At 39.2% G+C, this 27,175-nt stretch overlaps 2 protein-coding genes across 4 annotated transcripts; both read right to left on the bottom strand.

Moving 5' to 3' along the window:
- Positions 1–6,088: 6,088 nt before the first annotated feature.
- On the bottom strand, positions 6,089–15,536 carry LOC147330218 (rac GTPase-activating protein 1-like). Of its 3 annotated transcripts, XR_015129236.1 has the most exons (19): positions 15,023–15,536; positions 14,579–14,687; positions 13,373–13,575; positions 13,020–13,174; positions 12,699–12,768; positions 12,498–12,551; positions 12,264–12,341; positions 12,023–12,140; positions 11,725–11,873; positions 11,446–11,610; positions 11,245–11,340; positions 10,858–11,056; positions 10,563–10,668; positions 10,270–10,402; positions 9,980–10,088; positions 9,653–9,761; positions 8,619–8,696; positions 6,241–6,372; positions 6,089–6,148 (listed from the first exon to the last, which is right to left on the bottom strand). XR_015129236.1 is itself a non-coding variant. In XM_086294187.1 (17 exons), the coding sequence occupies exons 2-17, from the start codon at positions 14,661–14,663 to the stop codon at positions 8,621–8,623; spliced, it is 1,905 nt and encodes a 634-aa protein (XP_086150313.1). In that variant the 5' UTR covers positions 14,664–14,672; positions 15,023–15,536; the 3' UTR covers positions 7,231–8,620. The 3 variants fall into 3 exon arrangements, 2 of the variants coding, with proteins under 2 accessions (XP_086150313.1, XP_086150312.1); XM_086294187.1 differs by lacking the exons at positions 6,089–6,148; positions 6,241–6,372 and having other exon boundaries at positions 7,231–8,696; positions 14,579–14,672; XM_086294186.1 differs by lacking the exons at positions 6,089–6,148; positions 6,241–6,372 and having other exon boundaries at positions 7,231–8,696; positions 15,023–15,535.
- A 5,479-nt stretch (positions 15,537–21,015) lies between these two features.
- Positions 21,016–27,100, bottom strand: LOC147330217 (major intrinsically disordered Notch2-binding receptor 1-like). The gene is made up of 4 exons (XM_086294185.1): positions 27,012–27,100; positions 24,119–26,129; positions 23,489–23,707; positions 21,016–23,205 (listed from the first exon to the last, which is right to left on the bottom strand). Exons 2-4 carry the CDS (start codon positions 26,117–26,119, stop codon positions 23,011–23,013), a joined length of 2,415 nt encoding a protein of 804 aa, XP_086150311.1. The 5' UTR covers positions 26,120–26,129; positions 27,012–27,100; the 3' UTR covers positions 21,016–23,010.
- Between the last annotated feature and the right edge of the window lie 75 nt (positions 27,101–27,175).

The raw sequence follows: 27,175 nt of genomic DNA, 5'->3' as shown, positions 1-27,175 counted from the left end.
TGATCACCTACTTCTCATCTACTGGAACCATCAGCGAAAAGAAGAAAAAAGAAACACATCACGCAAGAATGATCTTGATCAAAAGAATTCAACAGATTTATTGAGCACATTTACTTATACTCCCCTACAGCACAAATCTTTTTAATTTGAGTACTCAATATACTTTCTCCAAGTTCCAGCCTCAAGCCAAGATGTCATTTTCATTTTATTATTGAAATGTTGCCATTTATATCACTGATGGAACAGATTTAATATTTCACAGTTTTGAAAAGCTCTAAAAATACAAAATTAGTTTTATACTAATACAGCTATAATGCTGCAGCCTTAAGGGATTTTTGTTTTCCTTCTGCAATCACTTGCATGCAATTCTTAAAAGTATGCTTGCATGCAAATCCAGACATATCTTCATTACTGCATTCAAAGCTAGTTGTGTTCAAAAGACTCCTTCATGGCTTTAAAGACAACTGACTTACCTTTGAATAAATAATGTGTGACTGTAGCAGAGTAATGCAGTAGTATTACTGCTCTATATAAATATACAATATCAAACCGAAACCAGCACTTTTTGCAACAAAAAAATGTCTTCAATGAAAAAAATCTTGTCCTGTCACTGAGGTAAACACACTCGCTACATAAGTCAACAATTTGAAGAGGGTGCGCGTGCTTCATAGTGGGTAGTAGAAAGAGGGAATATAGACTTTGCCCATCCTATTGTTATAATCTGTCTGCAATGCGATGGCAAGATTCAGGCAAAAGTTTTTGCAGAGCAGTATGCAGTATCACCTGGCATTAAGAACCCAGCCTTGATATCCTTCAGCAGCTTTGTCACCAAATACACCTCCATCCATCGCATGTACAGTTAAAATAAAGAAAAAATGAAAAGGGTATGGAAAAGAAAAAAAATTGAACTGGTGCTTTTATTCCCAAAGACTTGATTGCCAATTGAAAAGCAACAGATGTTTGCCCATGTGAGAAACCAACTGATGGGTTGCATTCTCAATGGCAGTGATTTCCATGTAAACACATGAAACTCTTTGAGAGAAGAGATGGAGCACAGAAGTGTTTTGTTCATTGTGTTTCAACACCCAGTGTTAGGCTGCACAGCTGACAGACAGTGTAGCTGGTGTTTCACGGTCATTCTCTTTGAACGTACAGTATACAGTTTCCTAACAACACCAGGTGAATATGGAAAACTTTTTTTTTAAAAAATCACAAACAGCACTAAATAATGGATAGAAAGATAAATTTCCCATGAGACATATTTTACCTAAGTCCTTTACACAGAGAAGAAGAAGCCTGTTATAATGTAATAGTAAAATGAAATAAAGCTGTGGCAACAGTAACAGCTCTTGGACATTAGGGACTGTGAAATGAAATTAAATACGTGCTAACATATTACTACAAGCTGAAACTAAATCGAAGATGCATTTCATAGATATGTTTTAATTAAAAGGAATTATGCATTTGTTGAGTGTTACAACATAGTCTGTGTAAAACACACACACAGGAAATCCCACAAAAAACTGACAATAGACAACTGTCTGTTGAATATGCAGCTTTAAAGAATTTTCAATCATTTTTCCACCCAAAGTTTATTTTGTTTAAAAGGAGAAGGCAGCTTCTGACCAATCAGCATCTTCAGAGCTACCAGAGTCAGGGCACCTGGCTGTTGTAGTGAGTCTACAGCAGGGGTGTCAAACTCAAATACACAGTGGGTCAAAATTCAAAACTGGAACAAAGTCGCGGGCTAACATTAATATTTATTGAAAAAAATTTTTTTCCTCCAGATATAAGAATGAATCTTTTCTTATGGACTCAAATACGTTTTGCTGGAAAACTGAATATGGAACAAGCAAAGCTTTATACTAAACAATATATATATTAGCTGTATAATACCAGTAGGCCAGCTCTAATAGTAATTTGGTATGGCTTCGCGGGCCAAATGTAATTAGGCTGCGGGCCAAATTTGGCCCACGGGCCAGAGTTTGACACCTATGGTCTATAGGTTGTATGATCTATTCTATACTGTTTAAATAACTGTATAAAACAAACTACGCACTGACTTGTATACAGTATGTTTTACATCATTAAAATGCTGAAAATTCGAAACCATTATTGGCACTAACAGGCCCTAAAGAGTGTGTGACTCACCCATGCAACATCCACAGTAATATCCACAGACTAACCAGTTAACAAGCTAACAAGCACTGACTTTACTGTCTGTCTCTCTATAAGCCCAGAGGCTCCAAAGCAGTCTGTTTGGTATTCTTTGTCATACATGCTGCAGTTTGGGATGAACAAGCTAGTATCAGCACCAATGGAGATAAGTTGAGTGTACAGTTTTGTACGGGTTTGTACTACTGAACTGCCTCAGCAGCAAGAAAATACAGGGAGCCAAAGAGGAAAACACGATTACATTAGACACAACCTGTTCTGCTGTTAAAGTCTGTGATGTCTCCGATTTTAATTGCTGACAGTTAATTTTTTAACGGTAAAAAAACTAAGTAGGCGTTAGACAGGTAACACTTTTGTAAGTAAAAGCACATCTGGTGTCCTATTGTACAAACTTAGTTCATATCAAACCTCCAGGTATACCAGTGGAAAAGATGTGGCTGAGTATAGCATTATCCATGTTGTCATCTAACCATGACTAATCATAGCACTCTTATATTTTGTCTTTCAAAATGTGGAAATGCTATCTCAGTGTTTTTAAGCTTACATAACAAAGATTGCACATTTGACTGGCATAACCTTCTACCCAAAATGTAGTGGTATGCAAAAACTTGTGTCATCATATGCAGGATCAGCCACCGCCTGTCAACCTCAGGGCGAAGCTGTAACAAGGTACATGTGAATTACACATGTGATGGGGCTCCTACATACACTGACGCCTGTTAAGCTTACATTTATGTATGAACTCTGATCCAGCCAATTTAATTTTCCCCAGAGGTGAAATGCTTGGGAGGAAAATGCTAATATATGTCACCTGAGTAGACTGCCACTGTCAAAGCAATACTTTATCATTTCAAATTAAAGCTTGAGTGCTGCAAATGATACAAATACTGACAATGCTGTACCACTCCCATATCCTCCTAACAACCACATGGGAGTCCTACATGATAGAGATGTGGAGATGGGTGAAATTAATGGGTGTGTTCAGACAGAGCAGCACTGCTTCGTGACATGCAAGTGGATTACAGGAGGCAACAGTGCATTCTAGTGGCCAAGAGGAACATAAGTGCCAGAATTTTGGGGAAAAGACGCTTTTCAAATGACTAAAACAGTGATCCAATGTCTTTGTATTTTTGATATTACATGTTTACAGGTTTCCTTTTTAATCAAAAAATCATACCGTCATGCTGCTAAGGCTCAACTTTAACTAACCTGGCAAAACCAATTGGTGATTGGTAGTGCTCTCACTCATGACTAGAGTGAGAGCACTACCAAAAAAATAAATAAAAGATGATTTTGGGCTGTGTGGCTTTGAAAGATACAAGTATATCATACGGTATTTATAGCTGTGTCCATCCATGCAGAAAAAAACAATCCCAAAATCAGAGGCAGAGGCACACACACTGCACACATGGTCACTGCACACATTCACTAGCAAACACTGAGCCTTTCATGCATACCGCCGTCTCCCAATATTTCATATCATGCACCTGTGCACACACACTTTCACATTCAGTTAAATGTATTCAGATGCACTGGTGCAGGAGGGCACGCAGAAGGATCCAGCAGCACACGTACAGTTATTTTAGTGTGTGTTTGCACACAGAGCTGGTTTTTGAAAAACAATACATTTATCGTGGAAACAATAGAAACAGAAGTCATAGGTGTGCAGGTGTGTGTGTCTGGATGTATCCACTAGTGCTTACACTGTCATTCAGCTGGCAGGAACCACATATATCAACGTAGCAGGTATTTGAGGGACTGCTTTTAGCCAGCATACTAAACAGATGCCTCAGTATATTTAATATTATTTAGCGTAAAATGTTTCTCAGGGTTTTCAAAGCACTCTTGGCAACCAGCTCTATTTTTTGCAAACCATCGCCTACAATTTGGTTAGTGTGCAATGCCGACTTCAAATACAGAGTGTGCGTATATCATGTGCAACTTTGTCTACCATAAAATCGGTCAGGATGACCGACAATTCGTCTTCTGCGAAAGAAATGAGCCTGATGTGACATGTTGTTTCTCATTAGTGGCGTGCAGCTCACTCCTTTCCCTCTTAAAACAAATATTCTGCCTTGAACATGTGCGTGACAGCTGGAGATGAGTACTCAGTTAAGTGGAAGAAAATAAATCAAAGCACAGTTGCCATCTTTTTGTGATGATTTGTCTAATTCTTGTGCGTCCACGCAGGGGAGGGGAGGAGAAGAGATGGAGAGGTAGCAAGGGAATGAGGAAGAAGAGGTGGTGTGTGTGCGTGTGGCATGGAGATTTGTGAGAATGTAAGGTGGAAAAGATGGGCACAGAGCGAGTCAGAGAGACAGAGACAGAGAGAAAGTGTGTGTTTGGACCAGCTGCACAGCAAATCTGTTTATTCTGCACAATTTGGCATCAAACACAACAGACTGCTGAGTGCTTGCTACTGCTTGTGGTGCCCCATTAAAATGGAATTTATTGCTGCCTTAAGAGCAAGCCCGAATTACACATTTTTCCCTCTCTGCTTCGTTCTTCTTTCTCTCTCATTTGCACTTTTTTTCTCCGGCTGTGGTGATGGCAGTGCCTCCAATTCTTGCACCACCTGTCAGACAAGTCAGAACGGCTCATTACAGACCCAAACAGGCAGGTATTGTAGGCATGCCCACCCATAAGTCAGCCATCACCACCATCTCCACTGTCACCTGAGTGAGTAGCACTGAGACATCACTGGAAAGAACCTGGAGTTTTCATGAATGCCATGATAATATTGCGGCATGCAAATGCTATATAATACTTGTGTTTCATTTTCCAGCACGTCTCCCGCTTATTTCGTTGAAAAATGTCATCAAAACGCGCAGGCCGGCTTATAATAATCAAATATTTGGTTGAACATCAGTCTGCGAACGTTTCCATTAACACTTGTAACCAGAACTTCTGCGGCAAAGCGAGCACGAACTCTGTGCCCACATCACGCAACATAAATCTCCTCAACCAATGATAAATTCATATTTAATGACCATTGCCATCGTCTGGGAAGGAGGTGCATTCTTTCATTATTGCCTCTTTCCCCTGCTGCTTGGTTGAGATAATTGATTTCTCTGTGGTAACAAGGTATCGACCACAAATGGTAGCCAGCTAAGACAGCGGTTCGATTCAAAGGAGGGGTGGAGAGGGAGTGGAGTTTAAAAAAAAAAAAAGAGAGAACAAGGGATGGAGCTGAAGACGAGAGCGCAAGAGTTCTGAAAGTCAAAAAGCCACACAATTATTTGCAGTTAAGCAAACACGGGTGGGTGTAAATTGGACAATGATTCTTGTCCTGTTTTCAGGCTTTTTAAAGGCAGAACATAGTTTGGTATTTCAGCTGTTCGCAGTGCTGTGCATTTAATCCGCCAAATGGAAAGCATATTGATCACACAATCTGTCACATAATTCATTGAAAAGAGTGTCAAAAACAAATCTGGAGGACCACTTTTCAAGCACATGCTTAGCCTGCTAAAGAAGCAGTTTATTGGCCCCGTTTACGAATATGCACGACCGTACCTTTGCTCGGCAAAAAACCTGAATTAACAGCTGGTTCAGCCCAGCTCCTTTTCTTGATATGATTTTAAAAGTATACCTCAATGATGCCTTGCCTAATTCACAAACAGGTTTTCCACTCTGAAGATCAAGTTCTCAAAACACAGAATTAACGTGTACAGAGCATTTCTCTGGTGCTTTACTTGACTTTTTTCCCTTCAGAGATGTATTGATTAGATGCGTTATTAGATGTTCGGATTTGACAGTCATCCATTTCTTTGACATCAACCTGACCTTAAGCAGACAATGGTGTAGACGGCGTGTACATGCCACACGGCCGAAAGGTTGACACGTACACTTTATTTTCACTCAATAATGGCAATAAGTAAACCTTGTGAATTGGGTAATTTATTGATTACATTCAGTTTCCAGAGACGGTGGTGGTAGTATTGTTGTTCCCTTTGCCATCACTGCCTGCAATTCACTGTATAAATAGAGGAATTAAACAGTGTTGTTGTTATGTGTTTACCAGCTTACACTGTAATTTATTTAAGAGCTCTTAATTGGACTACTTACTCATTTGGCCCTCGCTGGTCCCATAGCAGAACGGAGCTCTATCACTGCACACTGGGGCATGCTGGAATATGGAGCTACAGAGACACACTGCACACAGCCAGCTGTTTGATGTCTGCAACTGTAGAGCGTATGCTGCACCGTACAGCATAAATAAACACACAATCCCCCGATGAGAGGACAGATCGACACACAGGAGACCTTATTTCAGGCTAATGAACTATTAATGCTGATTTGAAATTCAAACATTTTTGGAGGGTCTTTTTTTTTTGCAGTCATTCGAGGCTCGCTGTGTGTGAGACAGAGAATGAAAGGAAGGGAGAACAAACCAATTTGGATGAACTATGCGCACACTATTTTCACACGCACGCACACACACACTCGACACAGCTGGGCTTAGATCTCTGAGGGGCTGATGCGTTGCTGAAGCTCTGTATTAAATGAGGCCATAGAAAATCTATGTCAATGGGTTCAGCCTGGCTTAGCACTCTCCACAGCAACTGTTAATGGAATAACTATAAGATGTATAAATGATCACTGCTTTAATTCATAATAATGTTGGACCTCATCGCCTGCCCATTCAGCCCAACAGATTATGGAAATAGCTGTAATGACTATTGGAACAATGAGCCAAATTGCATTATCATTCAGTGCCACGTCAGCTTTGGAATAGCTGGTACGGTGCTTTTGCCCTTTCACTGAAGATCTTCAATAGCAATGGCCAGCATTCAATTTACACCAGGAAAAATTAAGCATTAAACATGAAAGGTTTTAGGCTGTGCATTAATAACCTGCTGATTTAATAGGGTAATACTAATCCATGTTCAAGTATAAGAGGGTTTTGTTTAGACTGAATTACCAGTAACAAAATCATATCCTACACGTCTGGTCTTACATGCTCTACAGTCTTCTTTCAGCCGGGTTCCTCAACCCACATGTCTAACCTCTTGCACAAATACCACCTACCAACACAAAAGAAACACTCTTTGCGTTTTATTTTTAGTTCAGGCATTGACTTCCACGTTATATGAGCAAAGACAAAGGGATAAATGTTAAGATTCACAGGCTCTCTGATGAATGACAATCGTTTACACGTTATTTCATTAGAGAAAAAGAACCACATGAAGGAATACATGTACAAGGATGTATCAAATATGCATAAAATAATGCAGTATTACAGGATTCTTACAACCACAAACAGCAGGATGTAGTTTTCATAAGTCAAAATGTTTCAGTTTTTATCCAAATGAATATCCCCAAATGCCTTTATTTGAACCGGTACCATCACACAGAGATTTGCTACAGGCGATGATGAGAGCAGAAGACTGACTTTTCTTATCGTTAGTCTAATGGTGCAAGAAAACTACAAATACTTCACTGTGCATACATGCAAATGAGTTTTCACAGTAATACATTAAAACAGCTGAAGCTTTATTTTGTTATGACCGCATAAATGTGAGTCACAGATCTCTTGACTTAACCATCCCACATTAGTAGAGTAACTTCTAAATATCTGCTGATATATTAAATGAAAGGAGTGCCAGGATTTCTGACTGATTACGTACATAGTATACAGTATGGTGTCTTTATAGGTTACGATTGCATATGGAAAGTGGTGCAACAGCAGCCTCTAGTGGTAAATGTTACCATGTAGAAAATACACTTTGGTTTTTACAGTGTGCAAAAAGCATTCTAATTTCCCAGTGGGTATCAGTGTTTACACAGAATATATTTTTTAAGTATTTGAAAGTTTTTCTCAAAAAAATGCCATGATTGGTAAAGATCAGAGCGTGTCAACATGAATATATAAAACAAAACATAAAATCATTAAAACAAATGTTTAAATGATATGGCAACCAATGCTCTCAACAAGCCAATATTAGTGATTCTCACCTCTTTGTTCATTCTAGCTCTTTGTGCTTTTCATGTGTGCTGATGCATACCAATGACTTTCTTATGGTCTATGATGCATCCATGTAACTGTGGTTACAACCACATGTTCAGGGAGGGGGGGGGCAGCATTGAAAACAGCATTAAACATCACATGAAGTAGGAAATCTCAATCCCTAAATTAGTGTGAGTATGGTTGCTCGGTCATTAAAAACTCTTATAATCAGAGACAGAGCCGATAATAAAACATTAGTGATTAAAGATACAAAAAAACAAACCACAAATCCTACATTCTCTCATCTTTTAAAAAGAACAAAAATCTTGTTAGAAAGCTTTCTTAAAAAATATCTTCAGTAATTAAATTGGTAAAGTTATTGTGCTAAATTTGCATAGTCATATTCCAACATGATTATATAAATATACATATATATTCATTTACTGCAGTAAGTAACCTAGAAGCATAATGTAGTGAGGGGTTTTTCTTTCGTTACCATTACTTCAGCTGGGGGGAAGCAAAGAAGCTTCCTTGGCGATTACAGGCAGATGTCGCTTTGCTCTTGCTCCCAAATCTAAGGATGAAGAGGTCGGGGTTGAAGGGAGCACACAGAATTACAAGGTTAGTAAAAGTCATTTCAGACAAACAACTGAATCACTATTAAGATTATTGTTTTCAGGGAAAACCAGGAATCAATTCTTTATATGTGGACAACTGAGTTAACTTAATTTGATTATTGACTGCTCTCTATGCAGGCAGTCATGTTACCTACACGTGGCTTTTAGCGCCCTGAAAAACTTTCACAATCCAACATTTTCCAATTCTCTCTACCTAAAATATTGAGAGACAAATTTCTGCATATCCAATCTGAAGCCTTTAGTTAATATCATAAATGCATAGGAATATCCACAAGATGTTTTATTTCCCGCTGATTAAATGACAAGAACAGCAATGGATCTGCTCTAGTCCAGAGTCTCAGTAAGTACTGCTAGTGGCACAGCATGTTGTCGTACTTTTTACAATGTGACAAATTGAAATGTGTCATGTCTCTTGGAACCTATGAGGGAAGAAACAGCTTCACTTTTTTTAGACAAGTATGTGGATTTTGAATGCTGAAGTTCCAAAATCCTGAAGTCTCTACATGATGTTGCTCACAGGATGAGATGTGAGGTCAAATATGTCCAATATTCTGTCGTTTTGCCAGTTGATGCATCATATACAGTACCAAATAAATTATAGCCAGAATCTTTTTACTTATGTATTTTCTTGATTGCTTATCCACCTCAGGGTCTTTGTAATAGTATACAGAAAAATAAACTGGAAATGTAAAATTTGTCTGTCTTTAGCTCAGAATTAAAGTGTGTGTTTTGGAACTTCCTGAAGCTTGTTATGTTAAGGGCAGAGATGTGAAAAAACTAAACCATCAGATGTAAATTTGACTGATTTAAACTGATAACATTTCAGTCTGGATAAGATGTATGTTCGATCTTGTTTACTGTGAAAAGAATTGGAAAAAGAGAGTGAACTCACAAGGTGGTACTGGAGAGGGTGTGCTTCATGCGCTGAGACAGTGAACTGGAGGAAGGTGTTTTGGCCATCATCTGGTGCTCTGGAGTAGTTACTGGCCCCAGTATGCTCACTACAGATAAACCCATAAATCAACAGAACCTCAATTTAACAAGACAATATTATCAAATCTGTTGAGTATAAATGCTGAAAAAAAGGATTAAGGTTGGTTGATTTGATTCGATTTTTATCGTATGCCCATTTGCTCCACCAGTTCTAAAATCTAATCAAACCCACTTTTATCGGGGTATTCATTTTAGAGGAGCCTTAATGTACCTTTCATTGATTTACCTTTGTGGTTTGGAGTGTCAGTGTTGTGAGCATTGTCAATGCTTGCATTATCTGGATAAGCAAACTGGCTCCAATAGCTGTCTGGAATACTGAGCAAGCGCTCTATAACCTAAGAAGACAGGAAATAAATCCATTATTTATAGTCGAACACACTGAAGGACAAACACTGATCACTGAGGTACAACCATATACACCCACACACACACACTATGTGCTACTTTATAAGACATGCATTAGAGTTCTAAACATAATGCCTATTCTGAGAAGCCAGTCCTTATTCTTCACTTTACCCTTGGTTGCCTGTTGGTGTCGTGCAGGATGGTCATAGGGTCTGGGTTAGGAACAGCATGACCTACAAGGGTGGGGCCAAACACCCTGGCCAGGTTATTTACATCCATCTTGGTGTCCACACTTCGAGACACCCTGATAATAGAAAGAAATTCAGTCTTCTTGAGCTGACCTTATAATGCAGATTCAAGATATTTCATAATTACAAACTGTAAATCTTGTGTGTTAAGCAGAGTAAATTAAAAAATAAGATAAAAGGATTCTTAACACGACTAAAGAAAGGAATGAAAATTACTTCTGCAGATGGATCATCACACATGCCAGTGTGTCTCGGTTTGGTTGAGGCAGCTCACTCATCGTCTGATACAACATAGCAAGACTGTTGTCATCATCCTGGATTTCTACAACATCCAAAAAAATAAATTAATAAATAATAAGTACATAAGATATTTTATATTCATGGATACTCTTCCCTCTATCCCAGGCAGGAAATTCAACCACTCAGTGCAAATTCAGCTCTCTTAAAATAAAAGCGTCAAACATTCAAACACATACGAATTCCTGCAGGTCCTGCAGTCTCACGAACTCACCCGCTGCTTCCATGAAGGCTTTGTTGAGGTGGAAGGTGAGCAGTGGCTCTGGAAGGTTTCTGAGGAAGTCTTTGAGGACGCCTGCAATGACATTGATGTCTTCGACTTTGTTAAGAGGAGGTAGAGTCTTTCCTCTAATGAGCTTTTCCTTCAGCTCTTTCACCACACGCTCATGGCCAGAGACTCTGTACAGGCCAACCTGGGGTAAGGAGGAAAAAAGAAACTAGAGCTCAGCTCTCACTGTCCAGCCTTACTGTGACTCTGCTTTACTTTGAAGTAAAATACCTAATTAGATGGAAACAATCTACTGTAATCACTTAACGGAAAGGATTGAACTGTTAACATGCAAACAACAAGTAAACAGGGCTTCAATAATGCCTTTCCCACCTCATGTAGGCCTCTTTTTTCAATCTCCTTAATGCAGTAGATAACCAAAGCAGGGATCATTGGAGCAGTGAGTGGAGCAAAGTCAGCCAGAGTAGACTACACAAGAATTATATCAATTAATTACTATGTAGGTGTGAAAAAAAAAACAAATCATGCAAAATATATGGAATAGAAGCGATGAGACCAATAAGAACAATGTACCTCTGTGTTCTTGACAGGAGTATTAAGAGCAGTAGGATTACAGGGCATGGGACACAGGTCACGACACTCAGGATGGGCCACAGCCCTGCAATCCTGGCAGCGAAGATACAGCTTGCCAAACTTTGTTCTTCTTCCACATGACACACAAAACTCTGACCGGATCACCTTAGTGATAGAGGGAACACAACTCAATTAAACAGGCCAGTAGGGATTAAGAAGATAGAAATATAATCTCAGTTATTTACAGTGAATTCATTTTAGTCAAGAATTTAGCCGTACTGTTTTGGAGATGAAGTGATGTTTCTTTCCTCCTTCATTAGTTTTGGGAGTCTGGAGTTGGGCTGGAAATTCTGAGACAGGTGTTCTGGGAGCCTCGCTGACAGTTTCAGAGTTGTCAGTAGTTGGTGTATCAATCCAAGATGGAGCAACTGCACATGTAAATCAAACCCCAAAACACTGAGGAAACTCACCAGTCCAAATCACTTATTTCAAGCGTACATTGGTTGTTTGGTATGATCATGTTGCTTTCAAGTGTGTTCGTAAGAGGCTATAAATAAAAGATGAAGAAAATTCTTACCGCTCTTCTTTCTGCTGCGCGTCCAGTAGGGCACGGTCTCAATGGTGGAGACGGCCTCAACAGCGCCACCATTTACAGGTACAGTGATGGTTGTTTTGGCCACAATGGATTCATTCATCTGAAGTGTAAGGAAGGAGATATTTCATACTAATTCATAGATACAATCACCTAAACTTAGGCTTTCAGATCCAGACTTTTTTTAATGTTATTTAGCACATCCAGCTGCAGAGGTCAGTATTACCCTATCTGATGGGCATCCAGTAGAGCGAGGCTTCTTCACTGCCTGCAAGTGACCTTCTGAAGGTTTTCTGGAGGAACGCTGTGGATTGAAATTGAATTTTCAGAACCAAAGTAAATATCAAGAGACATCTGATGTCCCTTCTGACACTGAAACATGTCAAGATGACAGAAAATAAAAAAAATCAATGCAAGAAAAGATTCATGTGTGCAAAATGTGATTTAAGGCATGACTCACTCGTTTCTGTCGTCTGCGCAATCTAACATTCTTCATCACAGATGAATCCCAGTCCTGCAGAAAACCACAGCATTTTACATTCACTTGGCCAATTTACTATCAATGTTTCTCAAAAACAAACAAAGAAAAAAAACAACAACTATGCTGTCACACCATTTGATCAGCAGTTCTCATAAGATAAACCTTTAAGGATCATTTTACCAAAGAGTCATCCGTATGGTCGTAGCTGATGTCTGACACCAAAGAAGCTGATTCATCAATAGTAGTCAGTCTGTAAGACAGATCAAGTTAGTTGTCTGTGTATATGCCAAGTTTAAGAATAACACAGTTTTAATCACGCATATGAAATTCTCTCCCTTAAAATGTTCATGCATATGTGCTAACCTGCTACACGCAATAAAAGTTTAGCTTGTCTTTGCTCAGAGTATAGCCATTTCTTCTCAGCTTGTTTTTGTCCCTCTCCCATGCAAAGAAAAAAAGGAGAAGAAGAAGAAGAAAGAAACAGAAGTGTCTCCTTCTGACCTTCGGCTGGAGTTGAGGTTGCTATTTGCAGCTTGTGCTGCCTGGGAGTGGGCACTGAGGAAGGCCAGGGCTGAACGTTGTTCCTCACTGAGGAGGACGCTGCCACCGTTGTTCTCTGAAACCAGCAGCTCTCGGATCAGCTGTAGCTGCCGCTCCTTTTATACGCAAGGTTGAAAGAAACATAACTGTCAGTCAGCAACAAATTAATATTGTAATCTTCACAGTGAAATGGGCATCGTCATTATCTGAATATGAATCTTCATCTATTCTTTCTCCATCTAATTTCACATCAGCAATCCTGCTGGTTACATAAAGAAAGAGTAGAAAGAAAAAAAACCCAGAGTAGCACTGACTAGCTTCTCATATACGGCCTCAGCTTTCTGCCGCCGGCGGATCTCCACGTCCACCTGGTTTCGAGCGTGTTTTAGTTTGACCTCCAAGGCTCCCCTCTCCGTCTCTGCTTTAGCCAGCATCTCCTTACTGGAAACTAACTCCTCGCCTGCCTGCAGCCATTTCTTGCGGCAATCCTCAAAGTTCACTGCCATCTGGAGGAACTCTGGAAAACAAGACAAGGGGATTGCTGTATTGCTGCTGTGCACACTATACAGTTCATTATTTTTATTACAAAATTTATGTATAAGTTCAACAAGGAAGATCTGTATCTCCTCATCTGTCCATTTTTACAGTGTTTGGCTGTTAGTCTATTTATTACATCACTTCTACTTTCCCACGCTGCAAAGCTCAATGCTAACACCATTGCTGTAGTCCAATCATCTTTCTTCAAACCAATTACCCTCAACTCTTCTTTAAATAGTACTGCTTATCTTTCATTCTCTCTTCCAGACTCCTTTGTGCAACCCACCTCCTCCCCATCCTTGCTTCATCCAAGCCTCCATCTTATCTTCAACACCACAATCAGCATCTACACTCAAGGGGATCATGTCTTAATTCCCATCACTGCTGGGATTTTGTTCTGTTGTGATGGATCATTGGATTGTAATCGTCAAATAGCATAACTGAATTCTCTGTTACAATAAATCATGTTCAATTGCTTCTAATGATGGCTCCTAATTGAGATTTAGATCTGTTATTTATAATCTATACTATTTAGAAAGAGGACAAAAACATAAGATTGTTTGTAGTAAGTGAATAAATAAAAAATAAATGGAGATGATTGTGACTTTCTATTTATTTTACTACACTCCAAATAGTTATTTCAATTTCTATTTGTATCATCAGGTGCGTTATCAATATTCACTAGCTTTCTATAACCCTGACTGAGTGAACCTTTAAATTACTAATGCAGAGGCTCTATAATCAGTGCTGCTTCTGTGTCCATACAATTCATCACACCCTCTAACAAGTACTCGGATGGGAGGAGCAGGTTGGTGTTAATAAGTTGGCTGAAATACATCCACCTTAGTACAGCTACCAAGTATAACACAATTCCAGAGCAGACGCGCTTAATGCTGTTACTTAATGCTTACAAACACTGCAGTTTCACTGAAAGGCTTCTACAAAGGTGACTAATACCAAAGCTACGTAAGAAATTAACTTACGTGGTTCAATGCTCTCATTCAGGCCGTCGACCTGGGCTCTGAGACTCTCAAACTGGTTGTACAGGTTCAATGCTGACAGCTCCATGGTGTCTTTCTGTAGATGTGTTAGCTGAAGATTAGTGAGACAATGTTCCTTTCACTTTAATTACACTTCACACTCTCAGTAATGAATCAAGTCAAAATGGGCAGTCACGTTAGACAAAAGGTTTATCGTATGACAAATAAATACTAAGTTTGTTTCCTTGTTGTTTAAGCACTAATATTGGCATTATCGTCAGTTTATTCAAACACTCGCAAGCGGCTAAGCTAACTCCATGCTAGGTTTATCATTACGATGAAGTCACTGGCATGCTAGCGCTAACTTTAGCAGGCTTGAGGTCAGCTGACTGTGCAGCCTATCGTTAAAGTAACCGAAAGAACACTGAAACAACAAAAACAACGTACCTATGCAATAAAGATGTTGTAACAGTGTGACGGGCAATGTAATGTAACACAATCCGATGCTAAGAGGGACGCTTATCCCCACAGTAACAACAAAGCCACACCTGCCCGATTAAGTTTACACATTCTTCTCCAAAGTTCAAAATCAGCGCCGCTTTTCTTACTCGTCTATTGAAACCGGAAGTTTGTGCGCCCTGGCACCCCCATGGAACCGGAGTTGTAACTGCACCATAAATGTGCGGCTCTTTATGTCCGATACACATATGCAGGTGTTACAATCTGTAATATCCATTATATATATCGTTAAAATACATCAAATGCAGTACATAGACACATGTTTCATATAAATATACTCTATAAATTTCTTATTTTCTTTAGCCCACATAATTAAACATTTCAGTTACATAAAACATGCAAATTTTGATTTTATGTACTGTATAGCCTATATAATAAGTATGTAGTCCAATAGGTATAAAATCCAGAAAGCTACACAACATAGGGGGGGTTCATTTACAAACACAAGTCTAACTTAGTTTCACACCCTTATTTTCTTAGAAAAACAAAAACAAAAACAAAAACAATCAATGCTTACATGCTTAAATTTACACAAAATGCCAGAAATCTGCAGTCATGAACACATTTTTCACCAACATCTCAAAAACTATTAAAGATTAAAGGTGAGTGGATGGAATGACCGCTATATTAAACAGTTTAAAGGTAATGTTTGAAAAGCACATGCCAACTCAGAGTGTAATGAAAGAAACAAAACCTTAAATAAACACTGCATTCTTGATGGATTTTTACTGACTTAGTGCAAGCAATCGTTGCCAGTACGATTGTTTATTATGTTATTATTACTCTATGTGTTAATGTGTTGCATCATCTGTTATAGGTTTCCCGTTCATTTTTAGTTGTGTTAAATACATAAATAAAAAATACAGTGAAACAATAAAACTGGGGTTTCTGACAGTATTCATCTTTGCTGAAGCTCCACATAACTGCACTGGACCACATCCACACATACAGATGTCACATTGCATATGGACAAAAATCAAGCCATGAAGTCACAGCTAAACCTCAATTTCCTCTGTATCTCATTGTAAATGTGTATAGTGAAAATACTGCAAAAATGCATGCTGTTCTATCTGTAAACCTTAATAATGTGGTCTGGGTGTTCTATGAATGTTCCAAGAACCAATAAACACAAAATAGTTTGAACTGGCCCTCATCTTCCAAGATGGAGTGGCACATTCCCTCTATGTCTGATTTCCTTCCAACCTTGACCCATTCCCTCTATGTCTGGTTAAACCCTTAAAATTGTGCATTCATATCAGTGTAGCAATGTGAAGAAAATACAGGCAGAACTAAGAAGATCCAGTTTTTCTATGAAAAATTCACTATGTGTATGGAAACATTGTTATCCTTTGCAAAAAAAAAAAAAAACAAGCTCACAAACAAAAATGCAGAAAACCTGTTCAAATTTAGTTCTTACCACTGTGTGTTTTTAGTCAACAACAATCCATATACTGCCATGCCTCTGCTTCTCTTTGCAAATAAACAAGTTTACCTCAAGCTGAAGTGGAGAAAGTGATGATGGTGTACGAAAGACGCCTGCATGAAACAGGAGGAGATGTGATGAAAGAAATTGAATCAATCAGGACGGTTCCTCAGGTTTGTGATGATCATTTGACATAAACTGACTGGACTGACCAACTCAGCTACAAGAAAACAAAAAGGTCACCTATGTTAATCATGACATAATCAGAGAAATTAAGGGTTTAAATCTCAAGACATGTACAGATCATAGTAAAGAACAACTTTGCATGTTCTTGGTGACTGTGAACAAAGTTTTGTGATAAATGAATGCAATCTATAATATTTGTGAATCATGAACACATTGCCATTAAGCTTGCATAGAGTTTCAGTGATGTTTAATAATGAATTCGTGTTCAGCACTTAGGTTTTCATATTTGTATTTCGGTTAAATATCAGTCTATTGAAAATAAAACAGCTAAAGTCAGGTGAGAAACCTCAAGCCTGCTTATTGTATGCACACAATTTAAATTTATCACCCATAACATACATCTGGACACCTGTATGGACGGCAATACTAAAGTAAATCTCACATAATTATGATATATTTATTTAGATCAGCATCTCGCAGTAGCCATAACTTATTTTCCACACTATGCTTAAAAGATCAAATTTGGCCACATCTCCCTCAACATTAGTTAAAAATAATTTGTTCATTAGATGTACAGTTTTCACAGCACTTGTAGAAAAAGCTCCTGGTAGCGCTCACACGTGAAAACCAAATTCGATTGTTGGCTCCTGCCCCCTCAACACGTAAACCTTAGCACCTTGACTCCCAGTGTCACCCAAGCGAGGTGAAGGGATAAACATGTCGGCTTTATTTATTCAGAATAAGTTTCCCATAGTTATCATATTTAAAAAAAAAAAAAAAATCTCATTTAGTTTCACAGTTTCGATAAGTATTTTAATAATTGTAATATTGCAATATGTAATGTATTTTAATCATCGATTCATCACAAAATATTTAAAGAAAATAAATCATCTTCGTGCGGAAAAAATAAATAAAATAAACAAAAAAACCCGTGTACAATAAAATTGGTGTACTGTGAAATATTGTCCGAGCGTTTAACTGCGCCTTTGATAAAGACGTTTCGCCCTTTTTCCCTACAGAATAAAATTTACCTGAAATGTATAACAAACGCCTGTTTATAATGATTTATGCCCAACTTTTAACTTTAAACTATTTTACAAACGCAAATTTCAAATTTTAAAAATAGCTATCCGTTACGCTTTTACAATAGCCTATGAAGGTTAGAATTTAAACTAAATAAGCTGCTGCATTTGTCATTTTTTATTGAAAATATCTCTCCGTAAATGTTGTAAAGTCAAATAAAACTGGCAAATTAAAGTAAATCTCTACACCGCACCAGCCTTTTTTACACAGTATAGCCTCATAAAATCGATACAGCTGTGACATTAACCAAAAACACCAAGATGTACCAGAATCCTCTTGCTATACCATGACCTGGTTACAGGGTCCAAGGAGTTTCCTTATATTGCATTCAGGGGATTCATTGACCCCAGACCCACTGCAGCTGACGACACCTTTTACGTGCTGCAGAGTCCGAGGGAGAACACCATTCCACCGCCTCACCAGACTCACCAGCTGGTATGATGGTGCTCCCTGCTGGGTCAAGCCTCCATTCTCAGGGCAGTGGAATCAGGACACTGGTTCCCTTCAGATAATGCCACTGCTGATAGAAGCAGCAGGATGAATTCATAACTGCGCAGTGCAGTACTATAATCTCTCCTCAGATTTGTCTGACGTCGGTTGATTGGACTGCTTTTAACAGTGGAACTCCATAAGGACCCAAAATGTGCTGCAAAAACAACTCAAAATTATGTTCTTAATTGTTTTTTATCGCAGAGCTAACAAGGAATGGTGATCTAGCTGCTGCATGAATTTGGATGTCAGTGGGACAGTGGTGGTGCAGGCAAACTCTGCTTACACCTGCAAACATTTAATAATTACAAAGTAAAATGTAAAAAAAAGTGTTCTGTGGACCCCAACAATATGATATAGGATAAGGTTAGGCGATTGGACGAATATATCGTCCACCGACGATAGTCTGAGGCTTTCACCGATCATTTGTACAAGAGCGATTTATTTATTTGCCCATGAGTATGTTTGGTAATAATGTTGGTGGAAGCTAAGAGAAGCAGTCAACAGAAAAAAATAATAGGGTTGTTTTAACAGCACCCTCTTCCAGCTGCGAACAAATTCATTCATTCATTTACTCAAACTCATAACAAAATAAATGGACTTGTGCCTGCCCAGCTTTCAAGCTTGGAGATGCGTTTCAAAAAAACATGTCCTGTAATAACACATAAAGCAAACCTGTGGCTAAACTAAGAATCATTTCGAAAACGAATATTACTAGTTCAAAACTGCCTTAGACCTTTGCTGTTCTTCATGCTATGGAAGAATGTCTGTCCATGACCAATTTAAACTTAAGTGCCACAAAAACACAGCCCTATATCAGTAGTCCTGTGCATATTCTCTATAGTAACAAATGACATTTGCACATTAACATCACACACAGAGAGTAAATGCTTTTTATTATGTGTGATAAACAGGACACTAACATGATTGGCCAAAAGTTGGAGAAAAGCCACAGTTGTCCTTCCCAAAAGGTTGATTCTGTCCATCTGGACGTAGTGGGAGAAACGTTTCGTCACTCAACCAAGTGACTTCTTTAGTCTCAGCTGACTGCAGGTTTCCCCAAACTTATAAACAGTACATTCGCACAATGACTGAAACCAGCCCACTAGATGATTGAGCATACACACAGTTGTCTGTATTTGGCTGAGATTCAGCACTTCAGCACACGTCTTCTTCTGCAGCTTTCTGAGCATCTCCTTCTGTGGACACGCCACTTCACCCATCACCACAGCAACCACCTCTTGTCCTCCACCAAGCCTCTAAAAACATACTGTTACCAACTTTACATATTATGTTAGAAAAACATACTTACACAGATAACGGTTCAGATGTTTCCTCACAGAGGAGTGGAGTCTTGCCTAGGATTTTCATCACTTTTAAAAATATCATTGCTCGGCACAATCAAAGGCATTGGTTACTACTGACAACAAGAAATAACCATTTTTTAGTAGTGGGGAGGGAGGGTAACAGTATGCAATATACTCAGTTTTAGGTATTCAGTGTTAACTGTAGCTAGGCTCAAAGTGTTAATGCTAGCTTATTTTAAAAAACAACATTGGCATATGCAAAAACCTAGGGTGGCACTACGGGTGGCAAGAGATTATTTTAGGGTGGCACATAACACCCTTGTTGATCCGCCCCTGAGTATAAGGCGGCTGTGGCACTACAAAGTGCTGTTTCTTTGTTATTTATTGTAGACTGTACTATTTTTTATTCTTTATCATGCTGTTGCAACACAACAGTTTCACTTGTGGTATCAATAAAGTATATATTTATCTATCTATCTATTTATTTAAACAAACAAATAATCATCATGGGCATTTTTAATATTCCTGAAATGTATAGAACAAAAGTATTAAATGTTTTTATTTTTTTTAAGATTTTCACATGAGGCCACTTAGTTTGACATGCCTACCTCACTGACTGTGAGTAAATATTAGTCAGTGATATCAGTAACTTTTATATATAGACTATGCAGTTTTCACTATAAGTTTTATTCAGAGTAAGCCACCACAATATATATACTTCCTGCTCTTTCTGTGTATATTATTGAATGCAATACAGCAATGGGAAATTATGTGTGAAATTATAAAGTTGTGAAACAGTGAGTAATTGTGCCTTGTGTCTCGTTGCCATCATCGTGCCAACTGGGATGCAACCAACAGCATCATTAATCAGCAGCGGATGGCATATCTGGGTGTAGCAGGAGCTCTTTGTGCAAGATTTAATGACAACAACACACACACGCTTTCAACTGCAGAACTTACATGTAAGTGTCCATATTAGAACAGTTTACAATTCAAAAAAAGGTTTTAGCTGGTTTATTTTTTTATTTTTTTAAATGAGCATTACTTCAGAACTGTCTGAGTACTTCAAGTCCACTATAGCTGATTTGAGATAATCAGATTTGTCAGTCGATGCGTCCTTTATGTCTTTATCAATTATTCATCTTTATTTGTACATTTCCTCTAGTCATGGATCATTTGACTGCCAGAATATCTCTTTTCCCCTCTAATCAGCAGCTCTTTCTTAAAATGGATGGACTTGTTCTGTCTGCAAGTGTAACCACACACTTGAGGAAAAATGAGACATAATTTGCAGTGCAGTTCTTTTCTGCAGGATTTCCCCCATTCTCTGTGTTGCTATAAGTGCATGATTATGATATATTACATTTAGGTTTGCATTTAGAGTTTATTAAATCAGACAAACTGCTGTAAAAGGCACACACCCCTTTTAATGAGTTTATGCAGACAGGCAAGTCAACAAACATCCTTGCATCATTGAAGCATTGCACACCAGAAAACTGTATGGTGACATGTTTTTCTTACATTCGCGATCAAGTTTTCTTTTTTAGGCATTGTTTACTCGAATAACAAGTTTACAGATTTCCTCTGTCTGTCTAAAAGTTGCGTGGATACTACAAAAACAAGATCGACATTACAAACAAAAGTGTTATGTGCATTTCAAGACTAAAAAAGTATGAGGATGGTCTAATGCACAGAAGTTTGAAAGGAAGCACCCTGCAGATTGTGCTGAGTTAAGTCTTCTCACTGGCACCATTGGAAAGGTAATGGATCCACAAACAGCCTCATGGGGAGCACTTGGCAGGTATATAGTGCATCTACTTAGGCCCATACACTGAAGCACGACCCACTCTCTCTATACATCCTGTGTAAAGTGAAGTTTTTATGGCATGACAACTGTCCAATCCACATCAGAGGAAGATGTGCACCTAAAAGATGCAATGCAATCCAATTAGTCCTGAAAAATACTGAAGTTGAGCAGCTTACAATGTTACATTTTTGTTGAGGTGGTGTATTTAATTCAATTATCTGGTCATTGAAAGGCTGTGGTTTCCGATGAGGATGTATTAGATTACAGTCTACTGTAAGTGTGCTTTATATTTTAACCACAATAAAGGGAACTCTGCACATTACATCACAGCCTTACTTTGGAGTTCAAGCAACAGCACTCTGACAGCAAAAGCTGAAAGATAGAAGCTTTACACAGGTAGTTTTGTTGCAGAGATATATTGTTGTATCCCACTATAGATGAACAGATTTGACATCAGCCGCAATGTATTCTTTAGTCAGGGACAAAAAGTTAGCATACTTAGTTCACAGGACGTTTTCAAAGGACAGCAGAGGAATCTGCTAAGTGAGTCTGCAAAAATGTGGAAAAGCTATTGGCAAGTGAGTACTGTGAAAAGATAATGTGCATAGGTGGACTCCAAAACATCCCATCAATTAAATTACAAGTGGAATCATCCACTCAGAGAGTGGTTACTGGAAAGGGCTCCCTCCTTTTTTCACTGCTCCAGAGCCAAAGCATCACGAACGACAACAAAAACAACAACTTTCATTTCGTGAAACCTGACGCTTGGTAAACACTCTGCTCCACAAGTCAGACACATTCAAAAATGGATTAGACAGTTTGAAAATGGGCGAAAACTCTATAAAAATATTATTTTTTTAATAACTTAACATTTTATGAGCAGTATATCTTTTAAAGTACAAGAAGAAATGTTGAAACTAAACTTAATTATAAAAAGAAATCCAACTCTATTTATAAATTACAGATGTTAAACTCTGATTTACTAATGAAACAATTATCTTACATAGAGGTGAAATAAGCCCTAGTTTGTTCTCAGGCGAACAGCAAGAACAAGTCAGGCAGTGTTCAGTGCTCAAGCATATTCACAATGCATTTTTTAACAGTGCTGTTTCTCAGAAAAGTGCAGACGAAAGGAGGGAAAAAAAATAAATAAAAGTCCCTTTTGCATTGGCTCAGTATTACTAGTTTCAACATATGCTATCAGTTACTGTAGAACTGTTTAAAACCTTTAAAGTTAGTTACTTCCTTTGCAGTCGCTTCAGTTTAGTAGGAACATAAGTCATGAAATAAATCATAGCAAATGGGAGAAAAAAATGGCACGGGAGATGATTTACAGTGTGTATGTAACTGTACGAGGGAATGGCTATATGTAATTTCCAGTAACAGTTAAAATCCTCCTGTATTTCTGAAGTAATAAATAATGATGGTGCATGCAGAGAAATAAAAGGAGGTATTGATCATTCGCAGATCATCAAACCCGCTCAAGAGTCACAGTCTCTCCTCCACTAATCTCAATAAGAATCCCATATATGGTCCTAGGCACAGCTCATAGCTGCTGAAAATAAATATATTAACAAATTAAATGAAATCAGGCAAGAAAGTGAGTTTTCTGGAAGAGGCTTCACTGGCCCATGGTGCAAATGGGAATGACGATGATGAGAATGATAGTCACTGCAGTGGCTATAAGTGCAATCAGCTTGCAGATCTTGGCCCGGCGGAGATCAGCTTCTTTACGCCTGAGTAGAGCATCGTAGCCTGGATTGTAGATGTCGTCCATCCAGAACTCCATGTTGTTCGGGTTCAGAGACTCGGGAGCCTGAGGGACATAATTCCATTTAGTTTCTATACCAAGTAGATATATATTTATTATTTCACACTTGTTCCATGTTTTTATTGGCTGACCATTCATTTCCTTTTGCACTAAGACATTAAATGTGCAACACATAAATATAAATAAAGTTTGACTGATCGATATGGATGTCAGCTGACTCTGCATTAGGCACTGATATTAGGCAATCAAAAAAAAAAAAATCATACAACATATTTGCTTGTGTCATTTCCACACTGCTTGTGTCGCTTTAAAAGTCAGAAATTCTTGCCTGTAAGTCCAATGGTGAGATTCGTGCTTCTCTGTCATCTACAGTCCATATTGGTCTTCCCCTTCCCTCGGCCAATCTGGGGTCCAGGACCTTTCCAGAGCTTAGCCCCCCTGTGAGACTGCTGTCTTTGTGGTGGAACAGGGATGAGTTAAACACTTGTTCCACCAGGCTGGCAGGCTTTTGGGAGAGTAGGTTAGTGGTGCTGCCCGACTGATCTGCCTAGAATAAATATGCACCAAACACAGATTTTATGTATGCTGTTTAGATGACAACACATCTTTAAAGTATTTAAAATTCCGTAAGTCGACAATGTAAGTTATGCTAAATACCACAATGTATATACATTTCAATATACTTCTTTTCAGTCTTGACCAAATCTTAGTCATCCTAAAAGTTTAAACCAATAGCTCACTTGTCAAACAACCACATAATCACAGATGTCTAGTCGGCAAAATACAGAGTTAAAAACATGCCTTTTTGAGGCTGAACATCATGTTTATACTCATGGCTGAAACTGTTGTGTACATTTAAGGGCGATTAATTATATGCTTATGAACTAATCTCTAATCTAACATTTATTTTTTGTATCATAGAAAATATAGGATCAAATACTATGTGGAATTACTCTACCTGCCCGGTTTTTCTTTGTGAAGCTTTGCCATCTTTACTTTTCGAGAATGACACAGTCCAGTCTCTTGCAGAGTTAGACACATTCAGTTGTTTGGAGTCAGAGACACTTTTCTCTTCAGGCTGGGTTTTAGAGGCACGACTAGATGATGCATCCTTCTTCCCTTCTTTCACGCCCTTTGAATCTGCCTGACGTTTGCTGCTTTCTGTTTGATCTGGAGTATTCCAACGGCTCCAGTCCAGACTACTGGAGCTGGTAGCGGGAAACAGATGTCCAGATGCAGACAAAGGTTGAGGTTCTGATGATTCGGAAGGAGTTAAAGGGTGGCTCATGAAAGAGGAGACACCACTAAGAGGTTCAAGCCATCTCCCACCTGTAACTTGTCCGCCACCTCCGGGTGGCTGCTGGATCTTTTCATCTAATCGCTGTAAAGCAGAAAGTACCTGGGAAATCTCAGACTTCACATCATTCAGCGATTCTAGTTGTCTTTCTATCTGGCTCATACGAAGCAGTAACTTACAGACACTGGCTTTCAGCCCATCGTCACTGCTTTCTAGAGAGTGAAAGAGCCTCTGGAGTTGACCTAGCCGGCCACGTCTAGCCTCAGGGGTGTCCTGGTTAGCGGTGCTATCACTGGGGTGCAGGACTCCTGTGGAACCACACATACTAATGTCATCTAAGAAACGAAAGATTGCACTGATGTCATCTTCCCCAAACTCAGGGTCATCTAATGAGGTCATAAAAGAGAGGCGATCAGCATGAACAAGGCTACGGAGTCGCCGAGGGTCCGGTGGGTCTGTCTGTGTTGCCTGAGCTTTGAATCCATCAGCTCCACCTGGCAATCCACTATCTCCACTCTCTCCTCCTGAAGACCCCCCAAAGCCCCTACTGATAGCAGGGGTTGAACGTCTTGGAAGTTGCCCCCCTTGTGATTCTATGCCCATCCCAATGCTGTCTAGGCCTAGCCGATCCTCTAGACTGTGACTTTTACTGCTCCATGCATGCTTTTTTGTCCTAGGAGGTTGAAGGTGCCGTGGGGATGGCTCCGGGATAGAGCCGGGTCCGAAATACGTTGAGTCCTGTAGGTCATCCAAGCTTTCATGTTTAACTCGCTGCTCTGGAGTCTGGTAAACTGCTGTTGGTGATGGGTAAGGATTAGCGATCATATCAAAGCTGAGATTGTCGAATCCTTTCTGCCCTTTGTTGGGACTGGGAGACTCACTGCTAACAGTGACCTGGGGTATTAAAGGTGGCTGGTTGTGGAAGTCTTTCCTGAAGATGTTTCTCTTCTGGTCAACCGGTGTTCCCTGTTCAGCTTCAAACACCTCCACGGTGGCAGAATCTCCACTAGACTCACTGTCTGTTTCCAAAGGTAGGTAGATATTCTTCATTGCGTTGTCAGAGATTTGACTGCTAGGATACAGAAGGGTGGTGTGAGGCAAGTCGAAAGACACAGCCCTCGCTCTTATTGGGGGGGAGGACACAAGTGAGATAGGATCCGGGGGAAGACTTGCTCGTTTCCGCGCTGAGTAATTTGATTTTGGAAAAAGCAAGTGCTGGTCAATTGGCTGGCCACTGGAGTCAGAGTGGGTGCGTACTCGTTCTCGACCAGGGATATTCAGCTGGTGGATCCCAGGCAGACTGGGGCCTGGGGACTGGTCAACAGGCAGGACAGTGGGAGCTCTCATTGGTTGGCTCCCTTCAGAGACCCCACCCGTCATCTGAATAAGATTGAAGATAGTTACTATGTCAGCAGCGACACCTATGGGTGATAGCCCCTGGCCTCTGGTAGAAACTCTGTCCCTGAACAGAGTGGCTGGGAAACAGGGATCCCTGCTAGCTGCAGCAAAGAGCAAACTCCTGAGCTCAATAAGGTGCTCGAGGTCAAAGCGGCTGCTGACCATACGACAAAGATCCTGGAACGTAAGCCACTGGCGCATATTGGCCAGTTCCTCCAGGATCCCCAGAAGAACTCCAGGGTATTCCTGCTGCAGGTTAGCCATGGTTGCTCACCTGACAAGCAGAAGAAAGCAGTTAGGATAGGCAAAGTTTGCTACAATTTAAATATAGCAATTATCAAATGCAAGACAATGCCACAAAACTACTAAGTATTAAAGCCACTTAAACATGATTGCAAAGGGAATTGAAGTCCTATATTTGACCAGTCAAAAAGTGAGTGAAGATAAAATAGTTTCCCCAGGAAAGCATGTTTGTTGAATTACTTAAATCAGAATAATGCACATGCTGTGTATAAATAACAAAAAACAATAGTGATGTAAGTGAAGTTATTGTAGCCTAGGCATTACTACTACTACACATTTCTTTTGTATTATTATTATAAAAATATAGTTTACCGGTTCTAAATGATGTCTTACTCATTTTATAGTCACATTTATTATGCTGAGGTTCTTATATTAGCTTACAAGTTTCTGTTAGTTACAGAAGTGATTCAGACACCTTCCTGTACAGAGGATACTTTTTTCAGTTTTGGAAAGCGACCTTATTCTGGGGTCCTAAAATAAACGATCATCTGATCTGATGACGGCGTCACACTGCGCACACTTACCTCACTGGACATTTTTAATCCACCTTTTCTATTAACAGCTTCAGGGCATTTACTGAACAAATGAAGACCATATGGATGAACATACTGACGTGCATTTGGAAACTCCAATTGTTGCATTTGTAAATGATCTAAATATACAAACAGTATGGACCGCTGTCTTTCTTTTGTTTTTAAAGAAAAAAAAAAAGACCATGACCTCTTTTGGATTAGTGTGTCAGATGGGATAAAACCAATTACAGAAAAATGCTGCAAATATGCAATTTAGGTTGTAAACACGTCGGTAACAGTGAAGCATATCCCAAGGCAAACCTAAGTGTATTTCCACTTACCTGAATCTACCAGTGCAGAATTACAGCCACGCCTGTATCCATCAACCAAACATCCAGATTTACACTGACAGAGAAACCGTATTCCAAATAGGTCTGGTGTAGCATCGTTTTAGTCATTCTTCTCACGGGCTTCTCTGCGTTTGAATCAGTGTCGAGCCCACAGC

The sequence above is a fragment of the Aulonocara sp. 'chitande type north' Nkhata Bay genome, linkage group LG5 (assembly GCF_057382095.1).
Source record: "Aulonocara sp. 'chitande type north' Nkhata Bay isolate Kocher_YH1m ecotype deep benthic linkage group LG5, A_spYH_male_GT1.1, whole genome shotgun sequence".
NCBI lineage: Eukaryota > Metazoa > Chordata > Actinopteri > Cichliformes > Cichlidae > Aulonocara > Aulonocara sp. 'chitande type north' Nkhata Bay.
Note: the sequence above shows the minus strand (reverse complement) of the source record. Positions and strands in the feature narration are given on the sequence as shown.